The sequence below is a fragment of the Pristiophorus japonicus genome, chromosome 11 (genome assembly GCF_044704955.1).
Source record: "Pristiophorus japonicus isolate sPriJap1 chromosome 11, sPriJap1.hap1, whole genome shotgun sequence".
Lineage (NCBI taxonomy): Eukaryota > Metazoa > Chordata > Chondrichthyes > Pristiophoridae > Pristiophorus > Pristiophorus japonicus.
Window position 1 is genome coordinate 128604813 of NC_091987.1, and position 19220 is coordinate 128624032.

General features: G+C 44.7%; 1 protein-coding gene across 3 annotated transcripts in view; it reads right to left on the reverse strand.

Moving 5' to 3' along the window:
- Positions 1–19220, reverse strand: part of fndc3a (fibronectin type III domain containing 3A) — a 294181-nt gene that overhangs the window by 79166 nt on the left and 195795 nt on the right. For all 3 annotated transcript variants that reach the window (XM_070894043.1, XM_070894041.1, XM_070894044.1), the window contains 2 exons: positions 12282–12340; positions 6081–6238 (listed from right to left, as the gene is read on the reverse strand). In XM_070894043.1, coding sequence (XP_070750144.1) covers positions 6081–6238; positions 12282–12340 — 217 coding nt within the window. The remainder of the gene's footprint in view (positions 1–6080; positions 6239–12281; positions 12341–19220) is intronic.

A 19220-nucleotide genomic window follows, 5' to 3' on the forward strand; every position in this document is an offset into this window, starting at 1 on the left:
TAAGGAGGGTTTGAGCATCTGCTCCCCATGTGGATCCAATGACTTTCTGGATCAAGTTGACCCTACTCTTTAGTTTCTTTCCAAGGTTCTGGAGATGTTGTCTATATGACAGGGTTCGATCAAGCGTGACTCCTAAATAGAAGAGAATTTTGGCATGGTTTACCTCTGTGCAGCAAGGGGAGACTTTCAAAGCTTGGTTTGCTTGATGGGTGTTGATGTGGAATGTTGAGGTGATAGTCTTTTGCGAGTTTGGCCGAAGTCACCATCGGCGGAAGTAGGCCTCCATCCTCTAAATCCCTGGTCAGGGTCTCCTCGGTGATGGACAGATTCATGTTTTGCATGGCCAAGGCAATATCATAAGCGCATACCAACTTGCGGGACTCTGTTTCGGGCAGGTCAGCGGTGTAAACAATGAATAATATGGGTGCCAGACAGAACCCTGTGGAAGTCCGTTGTTCAATGTCCTATATCTGCTCTTCTGGGTCCCAGAGTACACACGGAAACGTCGGTTGCTAAGCATGGAGTCAAGAAAATGGATTGTAATTCTGCAGGGTAACATGGTGGAGAGCTTGAAAAGCAATCCATGCTTCCATACGGTGTCATATGCTGCTGACAGGTCCACGAGTTCACAGCGGTCTTGAGCTGGCACTGGAAGCCTGCTTCGATGTGCGTTGATAAAGCTACCACTTGGTCGCAGCAATTACGGCTGCTCCGGAAGCCCGCTTGCTCCTTTGGAATGGTTGGCTCTTTATAACAAGTGCAAAGTAAGGTGATCGGGTGGTAGCTGGAGGCTTCACAAGCATTCTTCCCCTACTTCAGGAGGGCAATTATTTTAGTTGCCCTCCAAATAAGTGGAATTTTACCAATTGCCAGTACTTCAGAGAAGGAGGAGGTCAACCATCTCTTCGCTTTGGGTCCCGGTGCTTTTAAGAATTCTGGGTGAACACAATCTGGACCAGCAGCTTTTCCAGATTTGGTTGTCGACAGGGCTGTGTTTAGTTTGTACAAGGTGAATGGATTAGACATAGTTGACGATCTTGGTGCCGCCATCAAGTTTGTCGAAAGTTGTCGCTTCACCCAGCATTGAAATTCTTTGTTCGCCGGAGCATTTGATGGTTGTATCAAGTGGGATGCAATGGTGTCCACTCTGATGGTCGTCCTATGTTTATAGGTGGGGTTTGCCCCGCCAAGTTGAAAGAGCAGGGCCCATGCTTTCCTGCTGAAGGGAGTGAAGTTAGTCTTCTCCACAAGGCTTGTCCATCTTTCATGTCTCGCCGAGTTCAAGGACTCCAGGAGTGTGATGGCTGTGGTTGGGTTCTTGTTCAGCAAATACTCCTGATAGAGAGCTTCGCTTTCTTCCAAACAAGGAATATAGGTCTTTCTAAACCCCCCCCCCGAGCTTTAATAACTCCTATAAATTTGTTGAAGGAATTGGTGGTTGGTGCAATCCACTTGATGTTGGTGTTAGCTGACCTTTGGAAGGTTTCCGAGTTCCATCGTGGTTCTGGTGTTACATAGAAACATAGAAAATAGGTGGAGGAGTAGGCCATTCGGCCCTTCGAGCCTGCACCGCCATTTAATGAGTTAATGGTTGAACATGCAACTTCAGTACCCCATTCCTGCTTTCTCGCCATACCCCTTGATCCCCCTAGTAGTAAGGACTACATCTAACTCCTTTTTGAATATATTTAGTGAATTGGCCTCAACAACTTTCTATGGTAGAGAATTCCACAGGTTCACCACTCTCTGGGTGAAGAAGTTTCTCCTCATCTCGGTCCTAAATGGCTTACCCCTTATCCTTAGACTGTGACCCCTGGTTCTGGACTTCCCCAACATTGGGAACATTCTTCCTGCATCTAACCTGTCTAAACCCATCAGAATTTTAAACGTTTCTATGAGATCCCCTCTCATTCTTCTGAACTCCAGTGAATACAAGCCCAGTTGATCCAGTCTTTCTTGATATGTCAGTCCTGCCATCCCAGGAATCAGTCTGGTGAACCTTCGCTGCACTCCCTCAATAGCAAGAATGTCCTTCCTCAAGTTAGGGGACCAAAACTGTACACAATACTCCAGGTGTGGCCTCACCAAGGCCCTGTACAACTGTAGTAACACCTCCCTGCCCCTGTACTCAACCCCCCTCGCTATGAAGGCCAACATGCCATTTGCTTTCTTAACCGCCTGCTGTACCTGCATGCCAACCTTCAATGACTGATGTATCATGACACCCAGGTCTCGTTGCACCTCCCCTTTTCCTAATCTGTCACCATTCAGATAATATTCTGTCTCTCTGTTTTTACCACCAAAGTGGATAACCTCACATTTATCCACATTATACTTTATCTGCCATGCATTTGCCCACTCACCTAACCTATCCAAGTCACTCTGCAGCCTCATAGCATCCTCTTTGTAGCTCACACTGCCACCCAACTTAGTGTCATTCGCAAATTTGGAGATACTACATTTAATCCCCTCGTTTAAATCATTAATGTACAATGTAAACAACTGGGGCCCCAGCACAGAACCTTGTGGTACCCCACTACTCACTGCCTGCCATTCTGAAAAGTATCCAGTTACTCCTACTCTTTGCTTCCTGTCTGCCAACCAGTTCTCAATCCACGTCAGCACACTACCCCCAATCCCATGTACTTTAACTTTGCACATTAATCTCTTGTGTGGGACCTTGTCGAAAGCCTTCTGAAAGTCCAAATACACCACATCAACTGGTTCTCCCTTGTCCACTCTACTGGAAACATCCTCAAAAAATTCCAGAAGATTTGTCAAGCATGATTTCCCTTTCACAAATCCATGCTGACTTGGACCTATCATGTCACCTCTTTCCAAATGCACTGCTATGACATCCTTAATAATTGATTCCATCATTTTACCCACTACTGATGTCAGGCTAACCGATCTATAATTCCCTGTTTTCTCTCTCCCTCCTGTTTCAAGAAGTGGGGTTACATTGGCTACCCTCCACTCGATAGGAACTGATCCAGAGTCTATGGAATGTTGGAAAATGACTGTCAATGCATCCGCTATTTCCAAGGCCACTTCCTTAAGTACTCTGGGATGCAGACCATCAGGCCCTGGGGATTTATCGGCCTTCAATCCCATCAATTTCCCCAACACAATTTCTCGACTAATAAGGATTTCCCTCAGTTCCTCCTTCTTACTAGACCCTCTGACCCCTTTTATATCCGGAAGGTTGTTTGTGTCCTCCTTAGTGAATACCGAACCAAAGTACTTGTTCAATTGGTCTGTCATTTCTTTGTTCCCCATTATGACTTCCCCTGATTCTGACTGCAGGGGACCTACGTTTGTCTTTACTAACCTTTTTCTCTTTACATATCTATAGAAGCTTTTGCAGTCTGTTTTAATGTTCCCTGCAAGCTTCCTCTCGTACTCTATTTTCCCTGCCCTAATCAAACCCTTTGTCCTCCTCTGCTGAGTTCTAAATTTCTCCCAGTCTCCGGGTTCACTGCTATTTCTGACCAATTCGTATGCCACTGATGTAGTGACAGGATTATCGATGACAACGTTGATGATTGAGGGTCCGTGTTAACCGTTGGGGAAGTCGTCAAGAACGGTTCTGGAGGCGATGATTGAGTTTCCTTCGCTGTCTTTAAGAGAGGAAACATAAGTCTCGGTTATATTCTCTCTGCCATCTTGATGAATGAAATGTACCTTGATCTTTGGCGTCAAAAAGAAGGAATTTATTCTCTAGTGAAGCACACTGTACAATTTATTTTCCATTAGAGTTGGCTTCTGCATAACCCCACATTTTGTGTATTGGCTATTAAAGTCTCCGAGATGGATGGGTGGATGTTGACTAGGAGGGAGCCATGGGTCAGGCCACTGTATGAGTGTGGTTTGTAGACATTGGAGATTGTTAGCTCTCCTATGCGTATTGCTGCAGTGAAAACTCCGGCAATACTGGTATGCTCGAGTTCAGTGCAGCCTTCGATGCCTTGTTTGACATAACACACCATGCCATATTTGCGGTGGTTATTGCAAGCGATTAGGTCAAAATCTGTGATACGTCCTCTTGTGACGAACAGTTAGATGTGTTCGGTGTGTGTTTCTTCAAGAATCAGGACATCAACACTGTATTTCTTCAGTAACCTTTTGAGGTATTTTCATTTTGAACGAGAGATGTCTTCGATGTTAAGTTGGCATATTCGGATGGCTGGGCCTACATGTAGATTTCTTTGGTCCTGGAGAGGACCGTTCAATTTGCTTGGTTTGCTACTGTCACCGGGAGGTCGATTTAAGGTCATCTCAAAGGACACCGAACTTGACATCAGTTGTGATCTAAGGCCATGAGAAGGCGGTCATCGTTCACCCCCTCAGTTGAGGAATTATTGGCTGAAATCCAATAAAGGAGTAATGGTAATCAATTATACCTGTGAGACAGATGATTTTAGTTTCTAATACTTCTTAAACACAGAGAAAAAACAGTTTCTTGCCTCATTCTAATTTGATTCCATTTTTTAAAAAAAGATACTGAATTTTAAAGCAAACAAAATCTTTGATGGAAATAGACAGGAAAGGAGGGAGGGTGGGGAGGGGAAGATAGAAACTGGTTGAAGGTTAAGGGGTTTTCTGGCTTCTCCCCCTGCCATTGGGGAGGATGTAGGTAAGAATGGATGGAAGGTTAAGGACAAGGTGAGTGAGGCAAGGGTCGGAGAGAATACAGGGATTGAATGGATACAGGGATAGCTGAAAATGGAAGAGATAGGGCTAATGATGGGACTAAATGAGTGGTAGGAAGGGGTAGTGGGTAAGTAATTGGATAGGAGATGCCAGGTAACAAGGAGGTGTCGGGAAGCATGAGTAATTGAGAAGTAGATGGCAAGGAAACATTCGGTGTTGGACATTATTTAAGGACCCACTGCTCTGCAACCCCCACCTCAAATGCACCTGTTGGTGTTTCCTTTTCCCACCATATCATATCACTGACCACACTAGGGAAAGAAAAGAAAGACGGAGAGCGAGAAAGGGAGAGAAAGAAAAAGAGAGAGAGAGAGAGAGAGAGAGAGAGAGAGAGAGAGAGAGACAGACATACACAAAGATAACGGAGACAGCTGAGAAAGTGACCACATCCTCCAATTTACCTTGTACAATGCCATGGCAGATTAACTAGTAATGTATTAAAAATTTCATGTCTGTACACACTTCCTTCCCCAGGTCCATTTTTACATATAAAATTGTCTAGTGCCAGTAGTGGTGCTGTAGCACCTCACCGTTCCATCTCCCAACTTTTCAGCCCACACCTCAGAAAAACCTGCCCTCTAACTCCGCCTCAGTCTACGTCTTAATATGCCACGGGAGGTCGACTAGCATATTAAAACGTTACATCTCTATTGTTTATTTTAAACTGGTGCCGTTGTCACAGTGCATGGTATATTGAAAGTTTCCATGATCAAATTATGGCATTTTGCCATCTGATTTGAACATTAATAGCATTTGAATTTATTAAATGCTACAGGGAAATATCACAACTTGTTTATATTGTATGCATTTTACTAACGTTTTGAATAAGATGGACGATACCAAATGCAAAATGTACAAAAGGTCAAATGAGTATTTGGTCAGTTAAAATCTTAATCTCTGTGTAAATTAGATTACTTAACGAATTAACATCAAGTACCATAATATATAAATCTCCCTATTAATTTATCAATAATTTAAGGCACTAACCAAAATCATAACCTATTTTCCAAACAAAAACAACAGGTAATTTTATTAGCAACGAGCTTCACTAATACTATCAGCCTGGAGCTTCCAGTCAGATTTTCTGTATCATTAGTTACTGAGTAAGGCAAGAGCTTTGTTAAATCTGTTTAATAGGGAACATTCACCTGCATTGAGAAAGAACTTACATAGAAACAGTGTTAGAAAGTTATTCTTAATCATCAGGCAATGAACTTTTGAAAACTTATAAAATCATCTAATCCCAGGTAAAACTCAAGTTATGATGGATATGGTTTATAACACAATTAATTTTGATATACTCCACTATGTATGAAATGTACATTAAAAATAAGGAACCAAATATACAGTGAAAATGTTGTACATACGTATAGGCAACTTTGAACTTCTCATCTTTCCCACTATTTGAAATAGCAACTTCATAGCTGCAAGGTTTAGGTAAAACATCGCTATCAGAGTCATCATTTATTGTGGCTGAAGGAGGGGCCCAAGTGAGCACAACTGATCTTGCTTGGAGGTCAGATACCTACGAAAAGAATAAAACATTAGAATGAAGTCAGTCGGCCACAGAGCAAATGCACTGAAGAAATTGACTTACAATTCAAGAAATACAAGTCTGAAGGCAGCTGAAGGCATGTTACAGACTCATTACACAGAGATCCTGGCCTTACTGGCTTAAAACCTCTGAGAAGTGACATGCAGCTGATGATCATGGGAGGGGTGGGGGAGATCACTGTAAGGGTTGGGAAGTGTATGATGTTGCAAAATTTATTTCAGGGATTTTTAGCAATTAAAAAGGTGTAGGCCCTGATATTCCTCCCTTAGTTGCAGAATGGACATATTGTACGTGTGCTCCAGCTATCCAGACCAGCATGCATTCAAATTTGGTGGGCTGGGCAATTATTATTGTTACGTATGTGTGTAAACCTGACCAAAATGTAAGACTTGCCACTAGGGGGCACACTTGTGGGAGACCCAAGGGTTCCCTGTGCACCCTGGGGCAAGCAGGTATAAAAGGTGATTCACCATGCTGCTTCCCCACTGTGGAGTTTGAATAAAGAGACCAAGGTCACAACAGTTTGAGCTTGCGATATAGTCCTGTGGATTTATTCTGAACATAACAAATTGGCGACGAGTAACGATCACAAACTTTTGCGCGGTAATGGCTGCCGTTGGTATTCTTGAGATTTGTTGAGGGCGACGATTGGGAAGCCTTCGTTAAGCGCCTCGACCAGTACTTTGTGGCCAACAAATTGAACACGACTGAAACAGCGATCAAGCGCAGGGTGATTCTCCTCACTGTATGTGGGTCATCGGTATATGGCCTCCTTAAAAATTTGCTGGCACCGGTCAAACCAATGGACAAATCTTACGCAGAGCTGTGTACACTGGCTAGGGAACATCTCAAGCTAAAGGAGAGCGTCCTGATGGCCAGGTATCGCTTTTACACGCACCGTTGCTCCGAGGGACAGAATGTGGCGAGTTTTGTCGCTGATCTAAGACGCCTTGCGGGGCAGTGCGACTTTGCAGGATCCTTGGGGGAAATGTTGTGGGACTTTTTGCGGGGCTTGGAATTGGCCACGAGATCATCCTTCGCAAACTGCTGTCAGCCGAATCCCTAGATCTCAGCAAGGCCATCACGACAGCCCAAGCCTTCATATCCATGAGCGACAACACGAAACAGATATCGTCACAGAATCGAAGCTCAACGGCAAGTACTGTGCATAAAATAATGTTTTCAGCAGGCAGATCTGTACAGGGCAGGGCCCACACGACTGCAGAGGCCAGACCTAGGCCTAGAGTGACTCAGAGTCCGCCATGGGGCGTGAATGCGTATCCATTAGCACCATGTTGGCGCTGCGGGGGCAGCCATAGGGCTCATCAATGTCGATTCAGGCCCTATGAGTGCAAGGGCTGTGGAACAATGGGGCACCTCCAGCGAATTGCAAACGATCTTTGACTCACCACGTGGCAGAGTCAGGAGAGGACAACCGATCCAGTGAGGATCACGATGAACGAGGAGGAGAGGCAACTGAACCTGAGGATGAAGAGGAAATATATGGGATACACACCTTCACCACCAAAAGCCCTCCGATAATGTTAAAAGTTGAACTTAACGGCATTCCAGTCTCCATGGAACTAGATACGGGGGCAAGTCAATCAATTATGAGCCAGAAGGCATTCGAGAGGCTGTGGGGCAACGAAGCACAGCGATCCCGATTCAGGCAAAGCTGCGCACCTACACCAAGGAACTGATACCAGTTATTGGTAATGCGGACATAAGAGTATTCCACGAGGGAGCGGTGCACGATTTACCACTGTGGATTGTTTCAGGTGATGGGCCAACGCTGCTTGGCAGGAGATGGATGGGGAAGATTTGATGGAACTGCGTATCTTCTCCAGTGAACGACTTCTCCCCTTCTCAAAGGCTGACCAAACTGCCACCTTCAACTGAATCAGGCATCGAAGTGCAGATCCATTTGCGGATCCCCGAGGCACAGGCCGCTCATCACGACCACAAGGAGGTGAGAATCAATCGAGCAGCAGTACAGGCGCGGCACCCACCACCCGAAGCCGACGACCTCTTCGCGGCGATGGAAGAGACTCCAGGTCGACCATGCGGAATGGACTCCGGCCAAAATGATCCGAATGCATCTCCCTGATGCCAGTCGGCAACACAGACACGGACAAAAGTGCGTCCAGACCACGGGACGAGAGAGCGTTCAGACCACGGGACGAGAGAGCGCCCAGACCACGGGAGGTCGTCGCAACTGAACAGATGACTGGGTTTGGGGCAAAGGTAAAGGGGCGGCTGCTGAGAAGGCCAGGAACCCACTACCCTCCAATAAATTGCGTGCACTATGTAACCCTTGTAAGCGTTCTTTTGCGGCCAATGATGTACCATTATATGGGGTTGGGGGGTACCTTACAACAAGCCAAAGTAGCGGGCGAACACCAACCGGTCGTATATGTATCTGACAAAGAACTTGTAGCAAGTGAGATGTTACCGCACGGGACCAGGGTGTTGTGCAGCAAGCAAAAGTAGCAGGCGAGCCCCAAACGATTGAACATGTATCCAATAAGTTAAACAAAGCAGCAGCCTGTATTCACGGGACTAAAAAGACGTATCAAAGAGTGTCCCTATATGTGCTCGAGTCAGACAAGCTGCTCATCTCAAGTTTGGGAGAGCAGAGGCACCATTATCGATGCGTTGTTTCGAGAATGTCGAATACTGTCTGTGCACTGTAACATGATCCACCACGGGCCAGGCACTGAGAACGGCATTAATGCCTTCAGTTAGCTACCGTTGTCCACCACCAGGATGGAAACAACGCAGCCTGCAGACTCACTCGCGGTCGTGGAAATGCTAGAAAGTGAGGGGTCAACCGTAACGGCGCCCCAGCCTAGGACCTGGCCCAGCGAGGATCCCACGTTACCGCCTGCCAAAGGTGAACTGCCAAATGGGATGTGGCAACCTATCCGTCGCAGAGACGAAAGACCCATCCCAACATTGCAAATAAGGCAGGGCGGCTACAGACAGTCAGTGGTCCTGGGCCCCCATACTATGGCCCAAGGTCCACAGGGATCAACAGGCCTCCCGCCACTACCGAAAGTCTCAAGACCATTGCGGCCAACCTGGGCTTGCTAGACCTCTGGGTCAGCGACAATAGCCCGGGGCCGGCAGCCCAAATCACTAAACCTAGCATCACAAGTGTCACGGTAGACTCCCTACAGATCTGGCTATCCTGGGTGTTACATAGTCACCAGACAAAATCACTCAGAACCAAGCCTTCCGTATGCCATCAGCAGAGAATGCACCATAATTGCACGTCCCCTCCACGCGACATCAGAGTAAGTGATGTAGACCATGTTCAGGGCCCCAGTTGGGTTTATAGCACGGCATTAGCCAAGGTGGGGGGGGGGGGGGGGGAAATGGAATGTATGTGATGAAAACAAAGCATTTGTTGGTGAAACCATGCACCGGGCTAACGAGTAAGGCATTTGGACAAAACCAAACTGCGAACTACAGATAACCATGAATCACCGTGAAAGGACCCGGCCTCCAGCGACCCACGAACACAATCAACTTCGCCGTCAACCACGAGGATGAACCCACCACGTCAGGACTTCAACCCAGGCGATCGACCCGGGGACGCGGGGCACCAGATCGCCTCAACTTGCAAATAACTTGAACATTAGACTTTGGGGGGCGGGGGGGGGGGAAGTGATGTTATGTATGTATGTAAACCTTACCAAAATGTAAGACTTGCCACTAGGGGGCACACCTGTGGGAGACCTAAGGGTCACCTGTGCACCCTGGGGCAAGCAGGTATAAAAGGTGATTCACCATGCTGCTTCCACACTCTGTAGTCTGAATCTTGATCTTTACAAATATAGGGCCCAAGTTTCCACACGATAAAAAACGGGCGCCCCTCCGAGCTGGGCGCCCGTTTTACGCGCCTAAAACGGCGCCTAAAAAAAAAAAATCGCGATTCTGGAGCGTTCTGCAGCTCCTTGTCTGTTTGGCGCGGCGCCCAGGAGGGCGGAGCCTACACTCGCGGCGATTTTGTAAGTGGGAGGGGGCGGGTATTATTTAAATTAGTTTTTTTCCTGCTGGCAACGCTGCGCGTGCGCGTTGGAGCGTTCGCGCACGCGCAGTGTGAAGGAAACATTGGCACTCGGCCATTTTTGTAGTTCTTTGTAGCAGTTTAATTTTTGAACATTTTTTTAATAAAAGCACATTGCCATCAGCACTTGCAGCCTTCTCACTGTCTCCTTCCCCCCCCCCCCCGCGGGAAAGAACGGGCGCCTCCTCTCCCCCCCCACCCGGCGGGAAGAACAGGCACCTCCTCTCCCCCCGGGAAAGAACGGGCGCCTCCTCCCCGCCCACCCCCCCCCCCCCCTCGCGGGAAGAACGGGTGCCTCTTCCCCCCCTCCCCCCCCGCGGGAAGAACGGGCGCCTCAGGCTGACTGCAGCATTCTCTATGCCTGAAGCACTTTCACACAGGTAGTAAGATGGTTTATTTAATCTTTTCTTTGCTTATAAATGTTTATTCAGGTTGGATTTATTTGTATAATATTTGTAGAAGTATAAATAAGGATTTATTGTAGAATTTAATGAGTTCCCTTCCCCCCCCCTCCCGTTCTGGACGCCTAATTTGTAACCTGCGCCTGATTTTTTAATGTGTAGAACAGGTTTTTTCAGTTCTACAAAAATCTTCACTTGCTCCATTCTAACTGTTTTCACTGTGGAAACTTTGAAATCAGGCGTCAGTGGCCGGACACGCCCCCTTTTGAAGAAAAAATTCTGTTCCAAAGTAGAACTGTTCTACCTGACTAGAACTGCAGAAAAAAAAATGTGGAGAATTGCAATTTCTAAGATAGTCCGTTCTCCACCAGTTGCTCTTAAAAATCAGGCGCAAATCATGTGGAAACTTGGGCCCAAAGATTGGGGAGCATTTGCACATCTGGTCAATCTATTTCAGTAATCTATAATCAATGCTGCAGTTAGTAAAGTATATATTATGAAGAAACTTGATATTAAATGAACAGAGCACCTAGACCTGACAGAAAATCTCTAAAATCTTCAAGGAAATGCTTTAGTTATTTTTTCAGAGCTGCATAATAGAGAGGCTGTACCTGAAAACTAACGCAATTTTGATGTTCAAAAACATAAATTGACGAACATTAGACCAATTAGTGTATCAATAATAGGATACATGCTTTTGACAGGACATGAAACTATTAAGGGGTGTTACCATGTTTTTAAAAGCAATAGGTCAGGTCTCATGAATTGAGCAAATTACAGATTTAACTCCAATTAATCTATCAGTTACATAGATACCATTTAATTTGATTTTAAGAGGATACTTTGAGTCACATGGCATATTCTAATAACTGGCCAGATATCTAGCTGAGGGGAGACAGAAGTCAAAAGGATCTGGACAAATGAGATGAAACTTTTCATTGGTGTACATTTTTTACATATTTCTTCATTTTCTTTGTAGATTAAGATACATACACAAAGGGTCTTGGTGCAAATATAGTGAGAAACATATAAAAGAGAAAGAAGATTGAGCAATTATAGACTAAGAGTAATAAGTAATCATAGACAAACAGAGACAAGAGGAGAAAGTGTGAGAAAGCCATGTAGGGAGAGAAAGAGAGAAACAGAAATAGATGGAGACTGATAGAATTAGAAAGTGGGAGATGGGCAGAGACACAATTTTTGCTTTTTTTAAATTCACAAGCAAAGCCATGGAAGATTAGCTGGCACTCAATTCTTAAATCACACTTATTAAATGATATTTTTTTCAACTGGTGCCTTCAGGATGGAATAAATAATGTGCTTTCAGTGACCTTCCAAATCATAAAAATAGCTTTAAACATCCACTTTTTCATATTTTTCAAAGCAAGTTTCACAGTGTAGGGGTCAGAGACACACATCTTGCAATTTTTAATTTCAGAAACCAAAAACTACCATAAAAGATCGAAAAAATTTGTGAAATTTGACTTTCTCCTCAGAACTTGGTTTCCTATTTACAAATATATATAAAATGGTAACCTACCACAGGTTTGCTTACACTCGACAGAAATGCTTCAAGATCTTTTGTGTCTGTATCTTCCTCTACAAAAAAGAAAAGAAAGAGCGTTAAACTTTACATTACTAATAATGTTGATATCATTTTGATTTCTACTGATATGGTAGTTATTGTGGAAACAATACCAATGATTGTATAATAGCTTGAGCTCAAGCTGTTACATGGACCTAACCATGTAACACATGAACAATGAAGTCGTGAGTATACAGTGTTTGGCTGTGCCCCCGAGTTATTTAACAGCAGTACCACACCTGGAACAGTATGGTATTCCATTTATATGATGGGTAAATTAATCACTTTTTGACGAAAGGACGGATTTCTTCCATTTTATTATTCCCTCCAGATCTTAAGATCCTGAGCCTTACTGGAGCAAGCTGCCATACCTCCCCTAGTAGTTCAACCAAGGGGCTATTCTTTACATGGAGGGGTACAACACAAATTCACCAGAATGATATAAGGTTTTAAAGGGTTAAATTATTAAGGCAGGTTGCATAAATTTGGTTTTTATTCCCTTAAGTTTAGAAGGTTCAAAGGTGATCTAATCGAGGTCTTTAAAATTATAAAGGGTTTCAATAAGGTGGACACAAATAAACTATTTCCTCTGGTGGGGGAATCCAGAACAAGGGGGTATAATCTTAAAATTAGAGCTCGGCCATTCAACAGTGAAATCAGGAAGCACTTTTTTCACACAAAGGGTAGAGGAAATATGGAGATCTCTCTCCCAAGAGGCTGTGGATGCTGGGTCAACTGGAGATTTTAAGACAGAGATCGATAGACTTTTGTTGGGTAAGGATATCAAGGAATATGTAGCAAAGGTGAGTAAATGGAGTTGAGGTACAGATCACCTGTGGTCTGATTGAACAGTTTAGGGGCTGAATGGCCTACTCCTGTTCTTATCTTTCTATGTTCCTTGAGTGCAAACTACCATATATGATATCAAGTGGGTATCAATAGAGCTCTTCATATTAATCCAATGACCTTCGCACAGAAAGAGAACATAAGAACATAAGAAATAGGAGCAGGAGTAAGCCAGATGGCCCCTCGAGCCTGTTCCACCATTTAATACGATTATGGCTGATCCGATCATGGACTCGGGTCCACTTCCCTGCCCGCTCTCCATAACCCCTTATTCTCTTATCATTTAAGAAACTGTCTATTTCTGTCTTAAATTTATTCAATGTCCCAGCTTCCACAGCTCTCTGAGGCAGCGAACGCCACAGATCCACAACCCTCAGAGAAGAAATTTCTCCTCATCTCAGTTTTAAATGGGCAGCCCCTTATTCTAAGATTATGCCCCCTAGTTCTAGTCTCCCCCATCAGTGGAAACATTCTCTCTGCATCCACCTTGTTAAGCCCCCTCATAATCTTATATGTTTCGATAAGATCACCTCTCATTCTCTCAGAGCTTGCACTTCAGATGATATCTATCCACAGAAACATCATTATTCAAGTCAATGGCCGTTATTGTGCAAGAGAAGAAACACTGGGTGGATGGTTCACAGGAGAACAGGGCACCCATGGCTGTTGAAGGGAAAAATGCCCGACAACAGATCACCTTGGTCTGAGCACCTGTTTGCTGTTCCTCAGCTGCCAGGATTGCGTGCTGTGCAGCTTTGACACAATGAAAGAGTGTGTACAAAAGAACAGTTGTGCACAACACTTAAACTCCTGGAGGATGTGGCAATTCCCAACATAGATTTGTGCAATGGTTGATGGGTCCTACAAAATATGTGTTCAAAATTGAGGAATGCATTATTGTTGTTCTTGATATTTGCAAACCTCTTCCTCATTTGCAGCCAGGTTGAGGGGTCTAAGTGACGGCACTGATTTGATCAGCAATCTATTACCATGAAACATGCACCTTTGCTTTTACTCGACCGTGGCCTTCAGCCCCAAATTGGGTCACTTTTCTTTGGAGTACCTCCTGCAGCAGGACCTCCAAGTCTTTTAAGTATCAGCTGTGGCTCAACGTGGGAGCACTCTAGCCTGAGTCAGAAGGTTGTGGGTTCAAGTCCCACTCCAGGGACTTGAGCACAAAAAAAATCTAGTCTGCACTAGGGAGCACTGCATTGTCAGAGATGCCATCTGTCGGTGTTAAACCGAGGCCCCGTCTGCTCTCTCAATTGGATGTAAAAGATCCCATGGCACTATTTTGAAGAAGAGCAGGAGAGTTATCCCCGGTGTCCTGGCCAATATTTATCCCTCAATCAACATAACAAAAACAGATTATCTAGTCATTATCACATTGCTGTTTGTGGGAGTTGCTGTGCGCAAATTGGCTGCTGCGTTTCCACATTACAACGGTGATTACAATCCAAAAGTACTTCATTGGCTGTAAAGCACTTTGAGACGCCCAGTGTTCATGAAAGGCGCTATATAAATCCAAGTCTTTCTTTTTCTTCAGCATCAAAAGAGGGGAGTATTGTCCACATCCCTCCATTGTGAACAAGTGGTCTGCTTTTTGGTCACAACTTCCCCTTTAATGGCAAGCTGAATCTTCCTAAGAGCTGCTTCATTGCCAGTTTTGCACACTCCAACCAAATGTGCTAAAGACCCAACTCTGGGTCAGATTTTCAGGTGCGAAATAATCTATTAAAATTTGGAGGAAGGGACAGGGCTGAGAGACTCTCACCGCAGGAATTTACTGCAGCCCTCCCCGCTCTCTCTCCCACTTACCACGGCTTCTAGCATTAAACTTTCCTGTTATGTGGGGGCCTACTAAAGCCCAATTTTCCAATTCCCACAGAATTGGAGATTAAGGGGCTAAAATTGCCCCACTCTTTAAGCGGTAATGGAGCGGATAGGCCTCACAAACCGAGGGCAGATGGATGGACCGACCGGGGCAGACCCAACTGAAATTGCCCCCGGGCCAGGAGCAGCAGGAATGGGTCCGTCGGGCATGAGCCAACCCCACACTGCCCGGCGGCGACCCCCTTTACAACCCCCGCTGACACTGATCGGTGCCACTGACAGCTTTCCCTGGCAGGAAGCTGTGTGTGGCTGGGCGGCACGTCTGCCCTTAAAGGGGAGGGTGTGCTGCCGGCGCCTCCATTTTATTTTAATTGTCAGCCGACTCCGAGGTCTGTTCCCGACGTCCACTCCGCTGCATCACCACTTCCGCCCCTCAACACCACCCGGAAGAACAAAACAGAAAGTGCTGAAAATTGCTCTATTCTCCGCCCCACGGATTGGGGCGGAGAAACAACTTCAAAAACGCGAGGTATGCCTACTTTTAGTCGGGGGCAATTTCAACTCCTAAATCCACACAAAAAAAATGCTACTGGAGATTGTTTTGTTCTTTGACATTTTCAACACAATAGCCCAGAATTTGCAGTCAGCGACAAAGCAAAGGCATTCGCCACTGGCCCCGAAGTAAGCTTCGCACAAAGATCTCGCAATCTCTGAGTCAAGAACTTTGGGTTTTCCGATGTGTAATTCATATCAACTTAGTATAGCGGGAATCCCACAGTACAAGCTGCTGTGAAGTCAACAAGCTGTCTAAGCAGCCAATCAACACACAGAATTCTTACAGACAGCGAACAAGGAAGTGAGTAAGCTCTTAAAATTCTAACTTTAAAAAAATGTTAGAGTAAAACAAAGAATGGGGCTCTCACATCAGGAAAAGGCAAAACTGAAATATAGCTGAACAAAAAAGTGTTTCTTAAAGAATTTAATTTTGATTAAAATGGATAAATTTGACACCACAAAATTTAAAGTTTGTTTATCAGGGACATAACCATTGTTTAGCAGTCAATACACTGTTAATCCCCCCAGTTGCACCTCATCCCTTTGTGTCTAACTTTTAGTTGGGAATTTATTAGCGTCTTTACTGCGGAAGAGCCAAAGTTTTCAGGTGGGGCAGGGGACATTGCAACCAGTGTCAGAGCAGTGAATTACAAACCGCAACTTCAGGCGTTCCGCATTAGGCTGCGCATGCGCTAAATCCTGAAGTTGCAGTCAGTTTCAAGGGTGAAATGACAGTGAATGCTGCTAGTTTGTTGTCATCAGGACTGCAAATTCTGGGCCAATGTCTCAGATGAAACATTCCTTACCACCACTCGAGGGCGTTGCTGTTCTCTGTTAAAGCGCAGATTTAAAAGGCCAGACTAAGTGGCAATCATACTACTGCTGTATGTGAATTATACTTAGCCCCTTCTCTTTTCCAGTGTGTTGAGATACAACTTAAATGAAATGCATAAAAACAAAAACACTTAAATATGCTCAGAAGTAGAAATAAATTTATGATCAGTCTTCACAGACTAGTCCACTGTAGTAAGATTGGTTTCTATGGTTTTCAAAATGATTTAAAAAAAGACAAAAAAGACAATGAAGTGTTCAGTGTTAAGAATGTATACACACTGCATTGCAATTGCATTACTTTCTTTGCAATATGGAAAGTTTCTTCTGGTTGACTCAAAGTTAAGAAAATGTTATACAATGCACGTTCTGGATACCATCAGTTCCTTTTTCAGAATATGAAGAAACTGATAACATTTAGGGTCCAAGTTTCCGCCCCCTGTAAAAATGGTGCACCTCCATAAAGTGCGCTGACTTTCTAGAATAAAAAGGACGCCAAAAACTTAGGGCTAGATTTTCCACTAGGTGGCTAAGGACCCAAAAAATGTGCCATGTTCCAGCGATGTGGGATGTCTCGGCCTTGCTGATCGCCGGCACAAGGCCCATTTTTTTTTTGCGATTTTCCACTCTGCCTTACTCCGGCGATATCAAATGGGCGGTGATTTTTTGGCGATCTCACGATCGCCCACCGAAAACAGAAATCAAAGAAGAAAAAAAAGCTTCCCTAGCAACACTATTCTGTACATGTGTGGGATTTTTTTTTGAGGTTGATTTTCTTTGCCGTGTTTTGAGAGGTCAGGGGTCATCACACATGCTCAGAAGCACAGGGAGGGTCAGAGAGAGAGAGCGAGGCTTGTGTGTTCGGTGGATAGTGAATCTTGTATTTGAACATAAAAATAACAAATCTGAAAGATCTTAGGATTTTTTTTGAATTTAATATATTATATTTTTGTTAACAGTATTTTAATTCTGAAATACTGCAATATATAAAAAATTGAAATGGAGGGAGAAAGTGAGAGGAGAAGGGCCAAACCCTTTAGTGAGGAGGCCAACGAGGCCCTCGTAAATATTGTGAGCACAAGGTGGGAGGATTTGACACGGGGTGGGCATGGGAAACCTCCACCCCGTGCATATAGGAGAATATGGGCTGAGTGCCGACGTGGTCACATCGGCATCAAACGAAGTGCGTACACCAGACCAGTGCCATAAAAGATGGAACAGCCTGCTGGCAGCAGCCAGAGTAAGTTGAAATTTATATTTAAAATCATACATATGTATTATTTAAATGAAGTATGGAAATTTTAATTAGAATCTTCAATGTAATTTCGTTATGGAATAAAATAATTAAAGTATGAATTAATTTATGCACCCTAACATTAAGTTGAATCTTATAGTATGAAATATTAATCATATGTAATGCAATGCTAATTTTTTTAAAATCAAACATTTAAATCTGTCAGTCTTAAATGTTTATTGCCAAGTCCATTAGCTTATGCCGTGCAATGTTATCTTATCATTTACAGAAGATATCTATCAACCGTTCAGAGCAAAGGTCCATATACTCAATGAATACGAGGAGCTTGCTGTCGCCTTGGTGGGGCCTGAAAGCCGTTCGGTCATGACCCGTAGTGTGGCCGAACCCACCTGTGAATCTTGTGAGTAATGGGAACTGTACAATGTGTCAAACATTACTAAATACATACTAAAAATATCGTAGTTATGCATGTAATGTTATGCAATTATAATACAATTTGATATATAATTTTGATGTACTCTTGATCTACGAATGAGGTCATGTTAGCTCTGGTGAACCCTTGTGCACATGGGGTAATGAAAAGTATTGTAATGTTTTGGATTATTGAAATGTATTGATATGTATTGTTATAAGTTGTTTAGAAATTTCATTTGTCTTTCTAAGGTCAAGTGTCCGTAGAGTCAGTGGAGACATCCACTACTCCCGAGCCATCAAACACCTCGCAGGAGAAAGAGGCGGAACTACTGAATCATGCTGAGCAGGAGCAAGAGGAGGAGGAGGAGGAGGAAGATGACAACATTTTTTTGGTGGGGGGGCGGGGACGGGGACGAACAACCTGTGGCCATCTCTATTGAGATGGTTGATGCACTGGGACCAAGCGGTGTGCAGGTGGTGACGCCAAGGCGCGTAACGTTGCAAACGCTGGCCCTACGAAGGTCCGATCAGCGGGGCAAGCAATCGCCTACCATGGAGGGCCAGACGGAGAGCTTATTATCCCCTGTGCAGGGAGACGGTTGCGATCGGTCGTGACCTTATCCAGGGTTTCACGGGTTTCTCTGCAAACTGTAGCCAGTGCTCCACGAACTGGAGCCAGTTTCCAGCAACCTGGAGCGAGTTCTGCACGAACTTCTCTAACTGGTCTTCTGAACAAGCACAGACTGCGTGGGAGACTTTGGAGGCCATTCGGCAGCAGACAGCTGCAACCAATGCCCTATGGCATGCGTTGTTGGCTGGACACGGCGCTGCACCCAAAGGTGCCGTGTCAGCACTCAAGCGAGTACGGAGGACACAGTTACTCCGGACTTGGAAGTGGAGCCTCAGGCTTCTGCTTCCACTCTGTCATCTCCACCACGGCAGGAAGTCTTGCCGTCCCACACTGCACAACGCCTTTGTGTCAGTCCGTGTAGACCAAAACGGGCGGGTGGGGTACGAACACGGTGTGGGACAGGACCTGGAGGGAAACGTGGCCGCAGTTAGGGAGGGGGGAGTGTTTTTCAAAAGTTTCAATGTTCAATGTTCAACTGTTTTTTCTTAGTTCATTAATTGTTAACGTTTTGGGGATTTGAGGGAAGGGT